The 18,005-nt window shown below is 50.6% G+C and overlaps 8 protein-coding genes across 8 annotated transcripts; 5 read left to right on the top strand and 3 right to left on the bottom strand.

Moving 5' to 3' along the window:
• Window positions 1-1,914: 1,914 nt before the first annotated feature.
• On the bottom strand, window positions 1,915-3,038 carry IAQ61_006484 (uncharacterized protein; the record flags this gene model as incomplete). Its single annotated transcript, XM_066097203.1, has 3 exons — window positions 1,915-2,519; window positions 2,593-2,961; window positions 3,014-3,038. The coding sequence occupies 3 exons, from the start codon at window positions 3,036-3,038 to the stop codon at window positions 1,915-1,917; spliced, it is 999 nt and encodes a 332-aa protein (XP_065952680.1).
• A 393-nt stretch (window positions 3,039-3,431) lies between these two features.
• Window positions 3,432-5,524, bottom strand: IAQ61_006485 (uncharacterized protein; the record flags this gene model as incomplete). The annotated part of the gene is made up of 5 exons (XM_003845316.2): window positions 5,438-5,524; window positions 5,227-5,387; window positions 5,083-5,173; window positions 3,600-5,033; window positions 3,432-3,546 (listed from the first exon to the last, which is right to left on the bottom strand). The coding sequence occupies exons 1-5, from the start codon at window positions 5,470-5,472 to the stop codon at window positions 3,432-3,434; spliced, it is 1,836 nt and encodes a 611-aa protein (XP_003845364.1). The 5' UTR covers window positions 5,473-5,524.
• A 63-nt stretch (window positions 5,525-5,587) lies between these two features.
• On the top strand, window positions 5,588-7,143 carry IAQ61_006486 (uncharacterized protein). The gene is made up of 2 exons (XM_066097204.1): window positions 5,588-5,914; window positions 6,024-7,143. Exons 1-2 carry the CDS (start codon window positions 5,780-5,782, stop codon window positions 6,894-6,896), a joined length of 1,008 nt encoding a protein of 335 aa, XP_065952681.1. The 5' UTR covers window positions 5,588-5,779; the 3' UTR covers window positions 6,897-7,143.
• Window positions 7,144-7,655: 512 nt separating this feature from the next.
• On the top strand, window positions 7,656-8,894 carry IAQ61_006487 (uncharacterized protein; the record flags this gene model as incomplete). Its single annotated transcript, XM_003845318.1, has 1 exon — window positions 7,656-8,894. The coding sequence occupies one exon, from the start codon at window positions 7,656-7,658 to the stop codon at window positions 8,892-8,894; it is 1,239 nt and encodes a 412-aa protein (XP_003845366.1).
• Window positions 8,895-8,960: 66 nt separating this feature from the next.
• On the bottom strand, window positions 8,961-10,106 carry IAQ61_006488 (uncharacterized protein; the record flags this gene model as incomplete). Its single annotated transcript, XM_003845319.2, has 1 exon — window positions 8,961-10,106. One exon carries the CDS (start codon window positions 10,104-10,106, stop codon window positions 8,961-8,963), a length of 1,146 nt encoding a protein of 381 aa, XP_003845367.2.
• A 559-nt stretch (window positions 10,107-10,665) lies between these two features.
• On the top strand, window positions 10,666-12,381 carry PRX1 (peroxiredoxin 1). The gene is made up of 5 exons (XM_003845320.2): window positions 10,666-10,917; window positions 10,969-11,006; window positions 11,058-11,201; window positions 11,267-12,203; window positions 12,260-12,381. Exons 1-4 carry the CDS (start codon window positions 10,767-10,769, stop codon window positions 11,714-11,716), a joined length of 783 nt encoding a protein of 260 aa, XP_003845368.1. The 5' UTR covers window positions 10,666-10,766; the 3' UTR covers window positions 11,717-12,203; window positions 12,260-12,381.
• Window positions 12,382-13,997: 1,616 nt separating this feature from the next.
• IAQ61_006490 (uncharacterized protein) lies at window positions 13,998-15,095 on the top strand (the record flags this gene model as incomplete). Its single annotated transcript, XM_003845324.1, has 1 exon — window positions 13,998-15,095. The coding sequence occupies one exon, from the start codon at window positions 13,998-14,000 to the stop codon at window positions 15,093-15,095; it is 1,098 nt and encodes a 365-aa protein (XP_003845372.1).
• A 636-nt stretch (window positions 15,096-15,731) lies between these two features.
• Window positions 15,732-17,855, top strand: IAQ61_006491 (uncharacterized protein; the record flags this gene model as incomplete). Its single annotated transcript, XM_003845325.2, has 1 exon — window positions 15,732-17,855. The coding sequence occupies one exon, from the start codon at window positions 15,732-15,734 to the stop codon at window positions 17,853-17,855; it is 2,124 nt and encodes a 707-aa protein (XP_003845373.2).
• Window positions 17,856-18,005: the final 150 nt, after the last annotated feature.

The following is an 18,005-nucleotide window of genomic DNA, read 5'->3' on the forward strand; positions in this document are numbered from 1 at the left end:
GCCCTACATCATTAAACGAGAACTACCGCAGCCGCAAGATTAAATGTTGGATTTTCCGCTAGGCTCGAGCTTCAGCATATTCTTTCGTGCTCTCAGTCAGTAACACTGGCGGAGTATCTGAGCCGGTCTTCAATGTGATTTGACAACTTGGTTTCCCCTGCACTACCGCTATTGGGGAGAAAATCATCTGGTGATCCATGAAATGGATCAAACTTCAAGATCTGGATTTTGGTGCAGGTGGCTGGGAGCTATTTGATGCAAGAAAAGTATCAATTAAAGAAAAAATTGAGGATGCACCTAAAATTTTCCGTATCTACCTACCCTACTAGTCCCTATTAGAATGTATCCTAGTTAACCTATAATGGGAGTATTGGTAGTGGTGGTATGGTAGTTACCACTGTGGGTGCAAGCAGGTGCTATAGATGATACAGAAAGAACACTGTTGGGCCAATCCTTCTACTTTAGCGACTACCCTATGGCGGGCGACCTTCGATTGCTCGCGTACGATGATAAATTATTTGCTTTCACAAAGCTTAAGACTTATGTTTATAACAAATATCGTCGACTCGCTAGAGACTTGTTGTAAAGCTCCTTTTAGGCATATACTAGTTAGGGACAAGCAAGATCTCACTAATCCTATTTATAAAACAATCCTTTCTAAGCTGCTAAAACAACATTCAACTTCTGATAAAGAAGAATCCATCCGAGTCTACCACAACCTAGAATCACAAGATACACATCCGCATACGGTCCTGCATGGTCTACATTCGCCGCTCAAGGTATACTAATCCTGCGCTTAGACTAGGCACAAAGGTTATGGGCATGGGAAAAAGGTAATTAGTTGGAGGGATGGCTGTGGATGCGCACAAGAGAAGAACTCTTACTGCTAGGTTCCACGATTGAATTGCCTAGTTAACAAGCCTGAGGGGAAAAAAATCTTGAAGTTAGTCGGAGTGGTCGCTGGTAACCCTACGGCATGGATCAAAGATGGATGGATCTGCTCAATCGCTATCCAATTCATGTTAGCAATGACTGGGACCGGCTGATTGAATTTCAGAAACTCGACCAATCTATGGCCTAATATTAATTTTCGAGCAAATGTTCTAGAGAGAGAATCGTAGGCAGCAGAACTTTAGAGCATGAGTAGAAGAGTAGCATGTGGTTATAGAGTTATGCTGCATTAAGTTAGGTAGACACTACGAGCAGTTGAGGCTTCCTAAGGAGATAAAATTAGATTTAGGAAAAGAACGTAATCTAAGCAACTACAATTAACTGCCTTTTCAAAATGTATTTTACGTAGGGAAATCACGAAAAAAATAGTTATTAATCTTTCAAATCACGAACCTGGCTATTCAATTCGCGAACCACAATACACGGGCTGCACCAAGATACTGCGTGGGGATCTCGTGTTCATATTGTATTCAGATGCGCTACTAGTACTCTAAGCTGCCCATAACTAAGCTTTGATCTGTTGATCCTCCAAGAATAGGACCTTGTGGATTTAAACTCTGACTAGAAAAATCTGGCATTACAGCTACATAGTAGATTAGCTGCTTGAACCCGTCGATAATCCGTCAAGGGAGGTGGCATGCAGCCAAGCTTCCTTAGATTTTCTGATATTATGCATATAATTGTGAAAATCTTCATCAAGGCGTTGTGGCGGAGTGGTTATCGCGCAAGACTAGAAATCTTGTTCCTTCGGGAGCGTCAGTTCGAATCTGGCCAACGTCGATTCTTTTTTTGTCGCTCCAATGTTTGACGTTGAAGAAGTACTCTACTGGCGTGACTTTTATTTTTGCGTGGAAACTTCCTGTGGTCTACAGTAAACACAAATCGTCATTACGTAATAGTAGCTAATAGCTTTAATGTATACGACAAAGAGACCTAAAGTCTTGTGTTTTGCTATTTAACTGACTATGATATTGTGCAGATGACCTTACCTTTAGTTTTGTTCTCCTCTAGCAACCGATGTGCATCCTGGATCTGCTCCCACGGCAATACTCTCTCCACGAACAGCTTGAAGCTCCCATTTATGAATTTGGGCAGTGCGTGTTCCACCAAGTGATCTCTAAGCCAACCCTGATACTCCTCATCTCTGCTCCTCAAACTGCTCCCAACAAATGTGCATCGCTTGCGGATAAACGCGCTAATATCTGTTCCTTCTGGAAGCTTTGTACCACCCATAAATCCCAGGTTCACAATGACACCATCCTTCGCAACAGCATCGAGGTTTTGCTGGAAATAGCTTGCACCAACGAAGTCAACAATAATATCTACACCCTTGTTGTTCGTTGCTTTCATGACTTCTTCAACCCAGTTCTGGGTTGTTGTATTGAAGGCGGCTTTTGCGCCCAGTTCTTTGACAGCGAAGGAGCATTTTGAATCTTGCCGGGCCGTTGCGAAAACGGCAGACGCAGAGTCGGCAAGCGAAAGTTGAATTCCCGAGATCGAGACGGAGGAGGCGGCGGCATGCCATAGGATGGATCTACCAGCTGCGAAACCACCGACAAGATACATTGCTTGAGTAGCAGTTATCCACGTCCGCGTGAGAGTCAGCAGAAGCTCTGAGATTACGGGTGGGTTGGATGGAACGCACTTCGGGGATTCCCGCGCATTGCTCCCAGCTCAACTCTTTTGGTTTGCGAATAAGCATGTGTGTGCTAACGGCGATGTACTCTGCATACGCTCCCCCATATGCAAGACCAAAAACTGCGTCGCCTATTTTGAACCCTTCCTGTCCTCCGCCTTCCTCGCTCAACTCGGAGATGATGCCAGAAAACTCCACGCCCAGAATCTTGGAGACATCTGGCGGTATAGGGTACATGCCTTCACGTTGTAGAAGGTCCATACGGTTCAGACCGAACGCCTTGATCTTCACGAGTGCTTGAGACTTGCCGAGTCTGGGCTTGGGCACTTCAGCAATGTGGAGGGCATCGACTGAGCCTTTACCATTCTTAATGTCTATGGGCTGTTAGTCATACGGTCTGCTTAGGTCACAGGTATGACGACAGACCTACTGCGCGCATTTTGTCGCTCATATTGCTACAATTTTTTATCCTTATCTGAACTATGCAGGAGACAAATCAAAGTCTGTTTGGCCTGGGGAAGTTTCTCAAAAGGGCTCTCGGACTGGTTCCGCAAAGTGAGCAAGAATTTCCAGAGGTCAAGAGGTACGCGATGTTGAACTGCTTCTTTCGAAACAATTCTGACAGCTTTAGAATGCTTGATGATGACGTCTGGTGGGGTACCCTGATAGCCTCGGTCAAAAGCGCAAGTAGAGCGGGGGAGTCGAAACGCCAATGCGTACATTGAGAAACAGACGCGACTGGTGCAAGTAAAGCTATCCTAGAGTAAAGTTCTCTCCAGAAATCATAACTGCGCTCTACATAAACCGATACCCCTTACCAGTGTCTACGCATGTACACAACCGACTAGTTGACAAACAAGCTGTCCTCATTCAAGTCGTATTGCTTGATGAGTTGGGCCAGCTTGTTGGCTTCCTGAGCGTAGTTTAAGGGATACAGGTTTAGAACCTGGTACCGAGGCCTAGATTTTGTCAGCGTTTGTAACTCCATGTCAGAATAGTTCGAAAAACTGACTTGGGCTGATCCTGATATGTCTCCATCTTGCCACGGACCCTGAAGTTGAATGTCTTGCACGTAGCTTCTTGCATAGCGGTCAAGAAGTTTTGAGTGCCATTGTCCTCATCGTCTGTCTTCATCTTCATCGCTTCATTTGCTGACATACCGACAATAGTCTGTCCAGCCTCATCAAAACAACTCAGCCACAGCGTGCCAGTGTGGTCTGCAACATTGACGCTCAGCACGTACCGATACAGCGGCTCCGGGTAGGTCTTCTGGCACTTTTCACACCACCAGGCCCCGGGATTCTCTTCAATAACTTTCTTGTTGCAACCCGGTGTCGAGCAAGCAGGATATGCTACGGTCGTGTTCTTCACATAGACAACTGACGCCCTTAAACTCAAGTAGGTAGGTGTGTCCTGCAGATAGCTCTCCTCTTCCATGATTTGGGAGATGAGCTTGCTCTCGTTCTTAGATCCACCCGAGCTAGAGGCCAGGTTATTGTGCGTCGAGAATGTGGCGTTCTGGCCAACAGCGTTGAACCATCCACGTAGTTTGTGGGCTTCATCAATGTCCGGGTCGACCATCATCGAGCCTGAACTCAAAAGACTTAGACTGCGTCCGCCAAAATCAGACACCTTGACGCCCTTGAATGCAAGAATCGACTCCAGTGGAGCTTCAAAGCTCTCTGCCGTCTTACCCCAAATGGTGAGTCGCACTGATGTCTGACTGTCATCCGCCAAGGTCAACTCCCGTTTGCTGAAGTCCTTGTTGGTGTTCTTCGATGTTATGGTAGCCACTTCGCCGACCTCCTTGAGCACTCCGATCGTATCGATCGTTGAGTCCTTCTCGACAGAATCGAGATCGCCGATCTTGGTGAAGTTGAACCGTATTTGTGGCTTGTTCTCCTGGTCTTCTGCCTTCTCTACTTCGGTATCGCGTTCGAACTGGAGCTCGTAGTCATTGGGTAAGTTCGAAAAATTCTTCTTCGCCAGAGTGACCCTGCACGGCGCAGAGATATAGTAGACCACACCCTCCTCAAAGACGGGGAACAGCTTATCAGCAACTTCGGTGAAAGCTGTAGCTCTGATCTCGCCGGTGTCATCTAGCAGATTGACACTGAAGAGCTTGCCTGACCCTTTGGCATTGTGCCATTCCTTCATGTCGCTCTTGCTAGTGCATCGTGCACGAATCGTCCACTTGTGTGCATACGGCGAGAGAGACTCGATAGGATACAGGTGCGGGTGCGAGGATGTGCCAGGGTTGCTCTGGTGGACTGGAAGCGACCTCTGCGGAGCTTGTGCTGCAGGTGCAGGCTTGTTTCCGTAAAAGTTGTTGCCTGAGATAGCGGCGGGTTGGGTATCAGCTCTGGTCTCCAGTGCTTCAGGCTGGCCGATCTTTTCAAGTTCGCCGTACTCGGAGAGCACCTCGAGTTCCATGATGATGAGGATGCTGTAGGGCTGTCAGTGCAATCTACCCCGCATTTTGACGAGATGCATACTTCTTGTCCTTGACGCGCTGAGGGTTGTATTTGAGCAACCGTACTATGGAGCCCTTTTTGAGTTGGCCAGAAGTGACGATATCGTTGGCAGCTGTTCCATGTCAGCTACCGAGTTCACAATCGCTCTATCGTCAAATGTCTCACTGGTAGCAATCATGGTCTGAATGAAGTTGCGAATATCACTCAATACCACCCGAAAGCGCTGTACAGGATTCGGCTCGCCTGCCTTGGGCTCCATCGGCTTGATCTGTACGCATTGCAATATTGGCTGGTCTGCAGGCGCGCCATTGGGGTCAAATATATTCCTGGTCATAATCAACCTATTGTACAAAGAGTCCTCGCAGCGTATTCTTACTTGATTGCACCCTGTGTGATTACCTGCTCTGCCATGACGAGCTGTGTGATGTGGTGAGGTTGACGTTGTGTATGATGGGTGGCGGGCGTGTTAGAGTTTGACCCACCCGGAGTTGGACGCGTTTCATGGACGCGTCTGTCACGTGAAGCACTCTCAACCCCGCAGTCCCGGACGCCGCGGCCACCAACGGTCTAGCTTAGGTGGGCGGGATGAGGTACATTATCTGGTGGTACTCACGGGCCTGCGTGCATATGTAACCGGCTTTGGACCCTTGCTTTACCACCACGCAACTGTCCGCGTTCACTGCACAATACAGAGAACACATTCACATCTACAGACGCAATGGCAGACAAGGATATCGCAACCAGGGCGCCCGAGAGCGACGTCCGAGAAGCGACTACCGCAGTGCCTGCACAGGCCGCTGAGCAGAGTATCTTCCCAGGAGACACAAGGGCACAAGAGGGGCCGAGCATGGGTGTAAGTCGAGCGGTCCAGGAAATAAATCAAGTCACATGAGCTTTTGTGGTGAAGTGGCCGGCAGCTATGCAGCAGAGCCACGTATGTACAGTATATGCTGACCAGCCAGGAACATTGCACCTCCGACCGTCCAACGCCCTCGGGCGAGAAGCCAACTGGCAACCTCACCAAGCTCGGCGGTATCGAGTGTTACGTCGCGAAGCCTGCCGACTACCCACATTCACCGTCGAAACTTCTGCTCCTGCTGACCGGAGGCACGGGTGTCAAGTCGACGAACAATCAGCTACAAGCCGACAAGTATGCCTCGGAAGGCTATCTGGTCGTTATGCCGGATCAGTTCGACAATGATCCAGCGCCGAACAGCGTGGACATGACCGAGATCTCAAAGGAAGCTTCCTGGCTCGAGTCAGTCAAGCTAAGGACTGCAGAGGGCGTCAAGTCATTCATGATCGACATGTGGCTCGCTCGTCACACACCGGAAAAGGTCCTACCCGTGCTCCACAAGGTCATCGAGGCTGCCAAAGAGGAGTACGCCGACGCCGTCGCGAATGGAGGAGGCATATATGGTATAGGCTACTGTTTTGGCGCAAAGTACATCCTTATACTCGCCAGCGACCTTCCAGATACGCTTGCATGGGGTCAAATAGCACCTGGAGACGAAGAGCAGGGCAGTTTGAAGAAAGCGCCAGTGTTGAAGGCTGGTGCAATCGCACACCCGACCATGACGACGAGGGAGGATCTCGAAGCCGTCAGATCGCCTGTTTACATCGCCGCTGTAAAGGATGACCCAATGTTCTCGGAAGACGAAGTTTTGATGCCTGGGCGGAGAGCCATGGAGATGAACAAGGTCGAGCATGAAATCCAAGTCTTCTCCGGCGTTCCTCATGGGTTTGCAGTACTGGGTGACTACGAAGATGCAAAGATCAAGCAGTCCCAAGCGCAGGCTTTCGGCCAAATGTTGGGTTGGATCCAAAGCCATTGATCGTAGCCTGAATTGGAGTAGCTCATGACTGTATATTTTAGTCCATCGGGAGAAAGCATGCATACGCTATATCGTTGTCGTTAGTTGAGCATATCATGGCGTTCCGGCTAAGTGTGGTGGTTCTATGGCTCAAGGGTATTGGCCTTCGTATTCCATCTCCGCTGGAACCTTCCCTACCCTTTGTTCTCATGCCATTACTGCCTTGTAGTAGTTCTAATATTGATGATCCTTAACGCATGCACCAGTAGAAATTGTTTGACCGCGCATTAATGATGGCTTTGCAAAACTCGACAATTTCGGTGGATTACAGAAAAGCCCAAAAAGCAGTAGGAATGATTTGATGGACCCTTGAGTTCAATTAGCATATCGATCAAGCCTCAGCTGCTCATCCTGCATGTAGACAGCACATAGAGATGTAAAGCGCCATCCATTTGACTGTATGTATTCTTCTCGGCTTTTGTACGTTTCGAGCGACATAGGGTCTCGATCATGATTGTTTTGCGTATAGTTGGACGATAGATAGGTCCTCTCTTGCTCAGTCTAGGCCTACTGTCAATGGTCGAACCAGATTGATAAATGAAGGTGCTGCCACGATCTGTGTGGAGCCGCGGGGGTGTACCTATATGACTCGTATAAAGAGAAATTCAGGGTCCGCACGACTCGCATCTCAATGATTCTGTGAACCCCCACTAGTCACTTGCCCCTCCGAAACAATTTGTTGTGTAGGCATGAGTGAGACTTAGGTGACCAATTTCCCTAATGGACGACCCGGCTTTTGATACCGAGACAGACCTACAAACACAGAGCGTCCTGCTTGCTGCCGCGAATCATGACGTCGCCGCTCTAAGCAACCTTCTCCGCAATTCTTCCGCCAATGTTCAAGATGCTGAGACAGGTTTCACGCCTCTTCACGCTGCGATTGCTGCTTGCGAGCCTGATGACGATGATGCCACAAAAAGGTTGAATGGTCACTCGAATGGCAAGACGAATGGGACGGTCAAGAGCGCGCAGCAGCAGATCGAGGCAGCCGTCAAGACAATCAAGTTGCTATTCGAAAATGGCGCCATCTGGAACGATTTGGATGCAAATGGCGAGACACCAGGATGCATAGCCAATAGACTCGGTCTAAAAGGACTGTACGAGCTGTGCGTTGATGCGGGTGTGCGCGCTGAGCTGCTGCTGAGCCGCATGGCTGAATATCAGCTACTTGGGGACGTCGCCTCGGATGAGGAAGACGACGAAGAGATTGAAGAAGGCACGGAAGAAATTGAAGTTTTGGATATCACACAAATGGCCGATCCGGGCGATGAATCGACGAAGAGCGCTAACTACCTTTCCTCGAATCTGACTTTTGACCGAGATCGGCTTGTCGATGATGCTGGAAATGGTGTTATGATGGAGTGGGAGAGGACACTTATGCGACGATCTGCAGAGCTCTTACTTCCCACGAGTAGGCTGCGCGTTCTCAATGTCGGTCATGGAATGGGGATAATTGATAGCATTTTCCAAGAGAAGGAGCCCAAGGCACATCACATCATTGAAGCACATCCAAATGTCGTTAAACGCATGAGGGATCAAGGATGGGACAAGAAGCCGGGCGTTTTCATACATGAAGGGAGATGGCAAGACATTGCTCCAAGCCTAGTCGAGCAAGGAGTTCTCTTCGATGCGATATACTTCGACACATTTGCCGAGGAGTACAGCGCATTGCGAGAGTTTTTCAGCGAATATGTTATTGGCCTTCTCGATCCCTCTGCTGGCCCAGAAGGCATGTCCGGAAAATTTGGCTTCTTCTGCGGCATGGGTGCAGATAGACAGGTAGTATATGACGTGTACAATAAGATTGTCGAAATGGACTTGTTCGAGGCCGGATTCGACACAGAGTGGGAGACGATACCGGTTCCCGATCTGGATGGGCAAAGTGAATGGGACGGGTTGCGACGAAAGTACTGGGTACTCAAGGATTACAAACTACCTACATGCAGCTTCATCGGATGATAGACACTTTATGCCAAGTTGCGCACACTAGACCACTGCCGGGTAGTCATCGTTGGTCGCCCAATTCTACAGTCCATTCAACAAACCATGATCCTGTAACAACTTGTTGTATCTCTGTTGCTGTGGTTCGATCAGCTGTTTCGCCGCCTCCGCTCCCGCGACAGGTAATTTCTTGAGCCCTTTACTCTTCAGATGCCTCGGTACGAGCTTTGGATCAAGGAGGCCAACCTGCATCAGCACCGACGCCTGGTCCCAATACATATGCTCCGATACTAGTCTGCCTCCCACAACCGCCACAATACTAACCATGGGAATTTGCACAAACTTTTCCGTCGGGGGGACACCAGGCAAAATCCAATCCACTTCATCGTCATGCGTGAAAGATACCAGCATCTCATCCACCACGCGGATCACTCCCACTGTCCGTGAGATCAGTCGTATATCGAAGTCCTCCACCAAACTCGGGACGAAAAACTCTCTGTAGAACTCTTCCAGTTTCTTTCGCCCAATACCGCCTTCCAGAGTTGGGAAGATAGTAACATGCGGGCTATTCTGCGACATACCCTTCACCATGGTCATGCTGGCCCTCTCCGGTACATCATCCGTGTACTTTGCATCCCATAGTCCCTGTACCAGTGGTTCAAGATCAAGGTGTCTATTGAAGCCTTTGCGGATGCATGCAAGTGAACGTGCACACGCCAGATCTGCTTCAATCTGCTTGTACGTCTTGCTCACAGGCTCAGCGAACCCAGGGGAACACTTCTCATATTGATACAAGCTCCACTCATACATATGAGCCCTCGCTCCCGCACTCCCTGGACTCAGACCAGCAGCATGAATTTGTAGTGCCTGTGCATTCGGATACTTGATCTTCGGGTCAGGAACTTGAGTCGGATAGTATGCAATAATCGCACAGCATTTCACCAGTGGTTTTTGCGCCGCTTTCAATACCACGCTCGCGGCATCGCCGTAGGCGATGAGCGCATAGTTATCTCCCAAGGCCAAGTTCTCGTGGAGTGATTTAAGAGCTCGGATGTAGTTGTCTTTCTCTGCAGGGTCGTAGGGCAGATATTGAGGAGAGAAGCCTTCTTCAGTCCAGGTCAGAATGTCTTTTTCGGAGAGAGGGATGCTGCTTGTAAAGTAGATGCGTGGATGGCCGCTATTAAAGTGGAGGAAGCGGCTTTGTTCGAAATCGAAGGATGTTATTGGCATTTTGATTTCGTGTTCGGTAATGAGGGAAACGGGTTGGAATATGCGCTGAGTGTATCGACTGCCACCGTGGTATCTGTGGTGTGCGGCTTGACGGCCTTCTAGATGCAGAAGCCCCCGTTCACCGGTGATTGACAGCCTCTTTTATTGACCCTCTCTTGCGCAAGAGGTAAGCTTCGTTCCTTGTCTGTATCCCCCGTACTTCTGACCAAGATATTCTTGCGGGACTGCAAGCCCGGCGAATGGCATGCCACATGTGACGTCATGTTCGAGATTCGTTCGCGATGTGACGCGCTATACAGGAGAAGGAGAAGGCTCTTTCCCTGATACACTATGAGTGTCACGGAAGCTCATTGGATTTTACCGAGTTACGTCTGAAATATCTCAAGCTACATGTGCCACCGTGAGAATAACGATAGCTGGCAGGAAGCTGGACAGTAATGGTGTGCTTACACATCTAGTATTGTGTCGTACCTAGTCGGTCCGTTTCGGTCCGTCTTCGTGCCTGAGTTCCGAGTCGGAATGACGCCATGCCCAGTGTTAGGTACTCACACCACCGCCCTATGCGGTTCAGTAGGTAAACCTTTGAACCCAATTTCCCCCTCTCGTGAACAGCTCTAAAGCGGTTGTGACGATTGTTCATCTGCCAATTGAGACGCAACAATGGCTTCATTTCTGCCCCGTGCAGCTCCCCGAGCTTTACGGTCTTCAGCGCGCCCTATGCTGCTGCATTTCCAGCGCCCCGCTGTCCCTAACCTTCGTCGCGGGATTGCGATCCCCGCTGAGCAGCCAAGACTGAGGCTGGGATCTATAGGTATGTTGCACTTCTGACATACCTAGATAGGGATACGCTGACAGGGAATAGCGCCCAACTTTCAGGCAAAGACTACACATGGAGACATTGTCGGTTAATCCGCGCAAATGTATATGCCAGGATACATCTAACCGCCCTAGGACTTCCACGAATTCCTCAACAACAAGTGGACTGTGCTTTTCTCACATCCAGCCGATTTCACTCCAGTTTGTACTACCGAGCTCGGCGCGTTTGCAAAACTCAAGCATGAATTCGACGCTCGTGGCGTCCAGATGATCGGCCTCGTACGCTATCCCCGATATTTTCCACGTCCACCCACACGCAATTCCATGCACTAACAGCAAATCAGAGCGCCAACGACCTGTCCTCCCACGATGAATGGATCTCTGACATCAACGAAGTTGCCTCCACTACCGTCCAATTTCCTATCATTGCCGATGCCGATCGCCGTGTCGCTTTCCTTTACGATATGATCTCGCAAGACGACCTGGATGCACTTGAAAAGGCAGGGACTGGCATCGCCTTCACTATCCGTGCAGTATTCATCATCGATCCAGCAAAGAAGATCAGGCTGACGATGCTGTATCCTGCGAGTACGGGTCGCAATACGAGTGAGGTGTTGAGGGTGATTGACAGTCTGCAGACTGGGGACAGAAAGGGTATTGCAACACCAATTGACTGGCAGGTTGGGGATGATGTCATTGTACCTCCAAGCGTGAGTACTGAGGAAGCGAGGAAGAAGTTTGGGCAAGTCAGGGAAGTCAAGAAGTACTTGCGGTTCACGAATGTTGGGAAATAGGGAGTGAACACATATATGTAACGAAAACGATGGCATTATGAATCGAGTACTCGAGAGGCCTGGCCCTCAACTACAGCGCAGTATTTTATACTAGCCTAGGCCCATGATCAAGCTCAAATGTGTTTTCTTCTTCCACGTACTGGGCAAATCCAGAAGCATCGACGAAAAACAAGTTAACGTGCCAAGGCACCGACTCGACAAGATCAAGATCTTGGATGAGGTATGTAAAAAATTACCACACGAGACTCCCGCAGTGAACATGCACCAAAGCCCATCCGCTCCTCGACACTGTACAGTGAAGTACGCCTGCTGCGAGCCCGAAGATCAGAGCAGCAGCCCCCATAGGTATGGCACCGTCGCAGATCCGCATGCCTAGATGGTCGATGCTTCCGTGAAACTGTATAACAGTCGCCTGTCCATACCTGTACAGCAATACCCGCACGCAAGGCCAAGCCAAGCGATATTCTGTCATGAGTCCCTAGGCTGGGCGGTGTCAGTGACTGCGACAAGAACAAGTGGGTGGAAGGAAGAAAAGTTACTTTGTATGTGCCCTGCGCAAAGACCGCCGTCCAGCTTAGCATTCACATGCCCACTCAAGGGTATCTCCACGCAAGCATCCCCAGGCAAATCCCGCAGGGGCTTGCGCAGACTCGTCTGGTAGATACTTGTAAGCGGCAGCAAGAGTTGTGAGGAAGAAGGAAGAAGGCAGCAGCGGGCGGGTGGGGGCTTTTATGTGCTCTCAGGGTCCTCGCTTACAAAATCACGGTATCAGGCGAAATGATTAATCCGATAGGCAGCAGCGAGGTTAGGGGGATCGGAGAGCGATGGTGATGGTGAAGGCGGGTTGAAGATTTGAGCGGCGTTGGTGCTTGCGCTTTGCAAACGGGGGTTGGTTGCTGTAAGAACGAGGGCGAGCATCAACATGGCGAAAGTAGATTTAAAAAAGGCTTGGTAGAGATGAATTGACTCAAGAAGGATAGATTAGGGAACTGAAGAAGCTAAGCAAGATGGGTAATGTTGAGATTCTGGCGCAGTGACAGTGCAGGAGGAGAGGAGGCGCAGACAAGTGATGAAAGGGCAATACCGGTACATACACAGAGCAAGAGAAGTGAGTGGGACAGGAACGCTGAGGTTGACATTAAATCAGAATGGAAAATAAATTAATCTGCTGCAGACAGGTCAGAGCACTCTTTCTTACGTAGTAGAAGGGCCAACCACTTTTGTCGTCGCCAGCGGACTGGGGCTCGGAGACGTTACCGGTAGTTTGGAGAAAAGAGAGGAACGATTTGATGTTTCTGCTCGACAGTGTGAATGAATGAACATCTTGCGCGAAGAAACGAGGATTAGATTCTTCGTTTGGTGTATTCTGTATTTAGGAGAATGGGTCAAGCTGTTCGCGATGCTTCGACCTGTGTCACAGTGTATGGTACTACCGTACCGGTATAGGTACCCAGGGTCGGAGAAAAGGGTGTAACGTTACCGGTAAGGAACCCCGGATTATCACATGCCCGTATCCACAACGTCACAGCCAATCAAGACATTTGGAGGCATCGGGACGTTACCGGTACAGGGTATTGTAGCAGAGCCTCATGGCCCTCATCACGATTCACGAGGAGCAGCCGTTGGACCGAGGCCGCTGGTCGCGCCTTGGGTTGCCGGCAAGGAGGAACCTGCTTGGTGACAAGTAAGTCCATGGTCGCAGAAGCATTTCTCTGCCACTACTGGTACCGGTAGACGGCAAGCGAGGAAGTTGGAAGAGACTTTTTGTATTTATATATATATATATATTTATTTATTTATTTATTCATTCATTCATTCATTCATTTATCTGTCTGTAGGTACATCTTCCTACTACCGGTAGCCGTATAGGAATGATACACAGTACAGTGTGCTGCTGATGGCCAGGGCAAAGCTACTGTGGGTGTGACTGCGTGACTGCGTGCCTCGGCATACACAAAAAAAGTTCTCCCCCCCCCCCCCAAACCACAACCGAGCAGCGAGGTTGGAACCGACGGCGCACGTCGGCCAAGAACCCCAGGGCACACTGATAGCTCACATGCTTGAACGACTTTTCGACGTCCTGCTCTGCTGTCCTGGAAGTTGGCACTGAATTGATTTCACATAATCTCACAACGCTGCTTCTGTTGAACTTGTGGCACGGCATCGATCGGTAACGTTAGTCTGCCCGCCATCACTCTTGACTTTCCTCTGAGCTCTCTCTTGCAGTCTAGGTACCGACCGGTACACAGCTCGCGCACAATCACCCCGCAAACATTCAGTCATGACCAACGCAAAAGATGCGATGGCGGAAAAGCTCCCGTCGCCAGAAGAGCTCAAGGAAGATGTCAAGGCTGCGTCCAAATCATCCATGCAGTCGCTGCGGGCCCTTCTCGCAGGCGGTGTCGGCGGTGTCTGCGCCGTGGTTGTGGGCCATCCATTTGACCTGGTCAAGGTGCGCATGCAGACGGCCGAGAAAGGCGTGTACAGCGGCGCCATGGATGTGGTGAAGAAGACGATTGCAAAAGAAGGGCTTGCCAGAGGACTGTATGCTGGTGTTTCGGCGCCACTGGTGGGCGTCACGCCCATGTGTAGGTCCATCCAGTTCCTCGTTCCCCCCTGCTTCCTCATATCAACAAAACTCCTCATGGAGTCGAGGAAGCTCATAATTCTATACCATGAAGCTAACCATTCCATCACAGTCGCTGTTTCCTTCTGGGGCTACGATTTGGGCAAGCAGCTGGTCTCGAGCGTGTCAAAGGTGGAGAACAACCAGTTCAGCGTGGCCCAGGTCTCAGCCGCCGGCTTCTTCAGCGCCATACCTATGACGCTCATTACGGCGCCCTTTGAGCGCGTCAAGGTGCTCCTCCAAATCCAGGGCCAGAAGCAGCTGGCACCCGGCGAGAAGCCACGGTACTCGGGCGGACTCGACGTGGTCAGACAACTCTACAAGGAAGGTGGCATGCGGTCCGTGTTTCGTGGCTCTGCCATGACACTTGCGCGCGACGGCCCTGGCTCAGCCTTCTACTTTGCCACGTACGAGACAGTCAAGCGCAAACTCACGCCCAAGGACCCCGTCACCGGCCAGCCCGGAGCCCTCAGCATGTCTGCCGTCATGGTCGCCGGTGGTGCGGCAGGTATCGCCATGTGGATTCCCGTCTTCCCCATTGACACAATCAAGTCCCGCTTGCAGAGCGCAGAGGGACGGCCTACCATCAGCGGCACCATCAAGGGAATCCACGCGAGCGGTGGCTTCAAGGCCTTCTTCCCTGGCATCGGGCCCGCCATGGCGCGAGCGGTACCTGCCAATGCAGCGACCTTTGCTGGTGTCGAGCTGGCACAGAAAGCCATGACCAAAATGTTCGACCGTGACGGTGAATAAAGGCGTTTCACCCTGCGCCGTGCGAGGCATTCCATTCTGTTTGAATCATGTTTGACGACCTAGGTCTTGGTGGCATTACAATTGGCGTTCTGATTCCCCACACAATGTCCGTGTAGACCAAGGGCTTTCTAGATAGGGTGGTACATTCGTCAATTCGATTCGAGACAGACACAATTATTGTACCCTCTCCATGGTTTCTGAGTCCGTACCTCTACCGCTACAGCACGTGAGCGTTTCCGCGCAAGGGAGAGAGACTTGCGGAATGCGGCTGGGAACACTACTCAACCTGACGAGAGCGTACCTGCATTCCAACCCTATGCGGGCTCTACCAAAATACCGGAGCAAAGAATTGCCGGAATCAGATTTGCAATCTCTCGTACGTTCCTTCTTTGTTTACCGTACCTCTCCCGCCTTACTACCTGCATGCTCGCCACCGCCCCGCACACGATACTTTGTTCGCGTCTTTGTTGGCCATAACCGGTTTGTTCCTTTTCAATCCAAGTACGTTTCATGTCCTTGGCCTGAACCGTGTCGATCATTCTTTTCGCGCAAGAAGAGAAAAGGTGGACTTCCAGAGTGTGTAGAAGTTTGGACTCGTTTCGCTTTGCCTTGACACGATTCGCCAGGCACAGGATCATGGAGTCTACACAAACCATACAGACCTCGCCACAATCCCTCTCGAGGGTCTCGCCCTTGAAGCAAAATCCGGTCTCGCCGCTGTTTCCTCCAACCACGCCGGACGCGACACAGACCATCTTCCTCAACCACCCGTCCGCCAGGATATCATCTAGTCCCGCTTCGTCTCCGCGTATAGTAGATCCTCCGCCAGCGCGAAGAGGATCCGTACACCCTACGATGAGCAAGACGATGGAGCGTGGAATGAACCCAGGAGCCGACTTCTTCGATGATGGATCTTCGGGGTCCGAGTGGGAAGACAGTGAGGGGGACCTGACTCAGAGCTTTCCTGCAGTGGAAGGGCTTGTCTTGGGAAGCTTATTGCACGGACTGGAATCCAGTGAAGACCGTGTATCGCGGGGCAGGAGCAGAGAAAGAGATGGCATGACCGCACTTCCATCCTATCATGCACTGCCGGGACAAATCGATTCGGGATTGGGTATATCAAGTCCTGTCGATACCAAGGGTACCCGACGAGCACGACCCATGTCACTCAGACGATTAGGGAGAGATGATGTACAGGTCATTCACAACAGGTCGAGCGGCGGTACCCCTAGAAGTGCCGGTACACCACGCGACTCGCTCAGAAGTAACGACTCCGATGCTGGATCCCCAGTCGCCGAGCTCAGGACTCCTCTCCAGGTGACACGGCCAGAACAGGCAGCGATGCGACCTCGAAGTAATAGCTATCAAGGACATCATCGCAGAAACACGTCAGAAAGCATACTCGCTGATTCCATTATAAACGCTCATGTCACAACTATGCGAGCTCTTGAAGCCCTCAACGTATCCCCAGCAAGAAGTGCACCAGACTCGCGTAATCTTACCTTCCTTCGCTCAACCACCAGCTCAGACTTTCCCAGATTCACATCATTCACTAGTAGTCGGCATATCAATTTGCCACCACTATCGACTGTGGAGGGGGATCGTCCTGCGCATCTTCCTGGCCACTTCGTCAAAACCCCGTACCCATTTACCGCTAAAAAGGAGTTTCCAAAGCCAAAGCAAAGACCGCGACAACCTGAGCTTGCCCGATTGGATAGCGGCTACGATGACGGAGTACAGCAGAACTATGATGCTAACAAAGGCAAACATGTTCTCGGCTTACCGACTATCAGTGGCGATATCGACTTGAGGAGTCGACTGGAAAGAAATGAAGATGCTCAAGGCGTCATTAGGAGTCGCGCTGGCTCTGGAACTGAAAGTAAAGAAAGTGTGGTTTGGCTGAGCCTACACGGACGATCACCTATATGGACTAGCGGGAGATATACGCGTAGAAAGCTAGTGCGTATAGACGTTCCAAGCAGTCTTGCCGTTAGCAGTCCGGATCACATTGGCAAAAAAGGGAGGCCGAGAGGAGATGTCGAATTCGATGACAGAATCTTTGCCGAGCTACTCCGGGCCGGGCACGGGCGACTGGCGGGACGCTGGTTGTTTCGAACATTCAGCGCACGTAAATTGCGATATATCCAACTCGGCCAAAAAAGTGTCTGGAGTGGCACCGTAACGCAGGATTCAGAGTTTGGTGTCTCGGGCCTCCTAGCCGTAGGAGAGGGTATTGACGGGACTTCTGATTCACACTCGCCATTCACTGAAGACGGATTGATGAAGCTGTACCGCTCACCGAAGACTGGTCAAGCAAGATACACATGGGTGCACTGGGCCCGCCGTGTCGCAGCATCAAACGATGCGACCCATATCTCCCTCACGTGCGAATCCCCTGCGTCTAGACGGTCTCGCAGGCGTGCAAGGAGTCTCGATAGCCCCTCTCGATTTCGGGAGAAATCCAGTTTCAGTCCCTTCTCAGACGATGCAGCACTACCAAGCTCGTCAAGCGATGCCCTGACGACGATTCAGTTTGTCCACTCATTGTCAATACGCCGTATTTTGGCTGCGCTGACAGTCATGATGGTGTTGAGTGTACTTGCAGCTCTACTATGGGTGTTTTTGGGGGCTCGGGGCTCAGGATGGAGGGTGGATCAAAGATTGCAGAAGAGTGATCGTGTTGGGCCTGCCATGGCCATTGCAATCTTGACTCTGCTGCTCGAGGCCTTGGTGTTTGGGGCTTGGGTCTGCTTTTCTTAGAAGGGGAGGGGAAAGTACGTGTATACGACGCATATTTACTATCTGTGCATATCGTACATGTATTCACCCAACGAGGTTGTGTATATATAGTAGGCTAATCAGACCTCGTTCAAACTTTGCAGACCAGTTGATTCGAAGACGAGACCGTAG

The sequence above is a fragment of the Plenodomus lingam genome (assembly GCF_022343315.1).
Source record: "Plenodomus lingam strain CAN1 chromosome Unknown contig_26, whole genome shotgun sequence".
Classification (NCBI taxonomy): Eukaryota; Fungi; Ascomycota; class Dothideomycetes; order Pleosporales; family Leptosphaeriaceae; genus Plenodomus; species Plenodomus lingam.

Bases quoted from the DNA above. Each gene is read 5' to 3' on its own strand.
- IAQ61_006486 (XM_066097204.1), top strand. From the start codon at position 5,780: ATGGCAGACAAGGATATCGCAACCAGGGCGCCCGAGAGCGACGTCCGA. The intron at 5,915-6,023 runs GTAAGTCGAGCG...CTGACCAGCCAG, and splicing joins AAGAGGGGCCGAGCATGGGT to GAACATTGCACCTCCGACCG.
- PRX1 (XM_003845320.2), top strand. From the start codon at position 10,767: ATGGCTTCATTTCTGCCCCGTGCAGCTCCCCGAGCTTTACGGTCTTCA. The intron at 10,918-10,968 runs GTATGTTGCACT...GACAGGGAATAG, and splicing joins ACTGAGGCTGGGATCTATAG to CGCCCAACTTTCAGGCAAAG. The intron at 11,202-11,266 runs GTACGCTATCCC...ACAGCAAATCAG, and splicing joins GCGTCCAGATGATCGGCCTC to AGCGCCAACGACCTGTCCTC.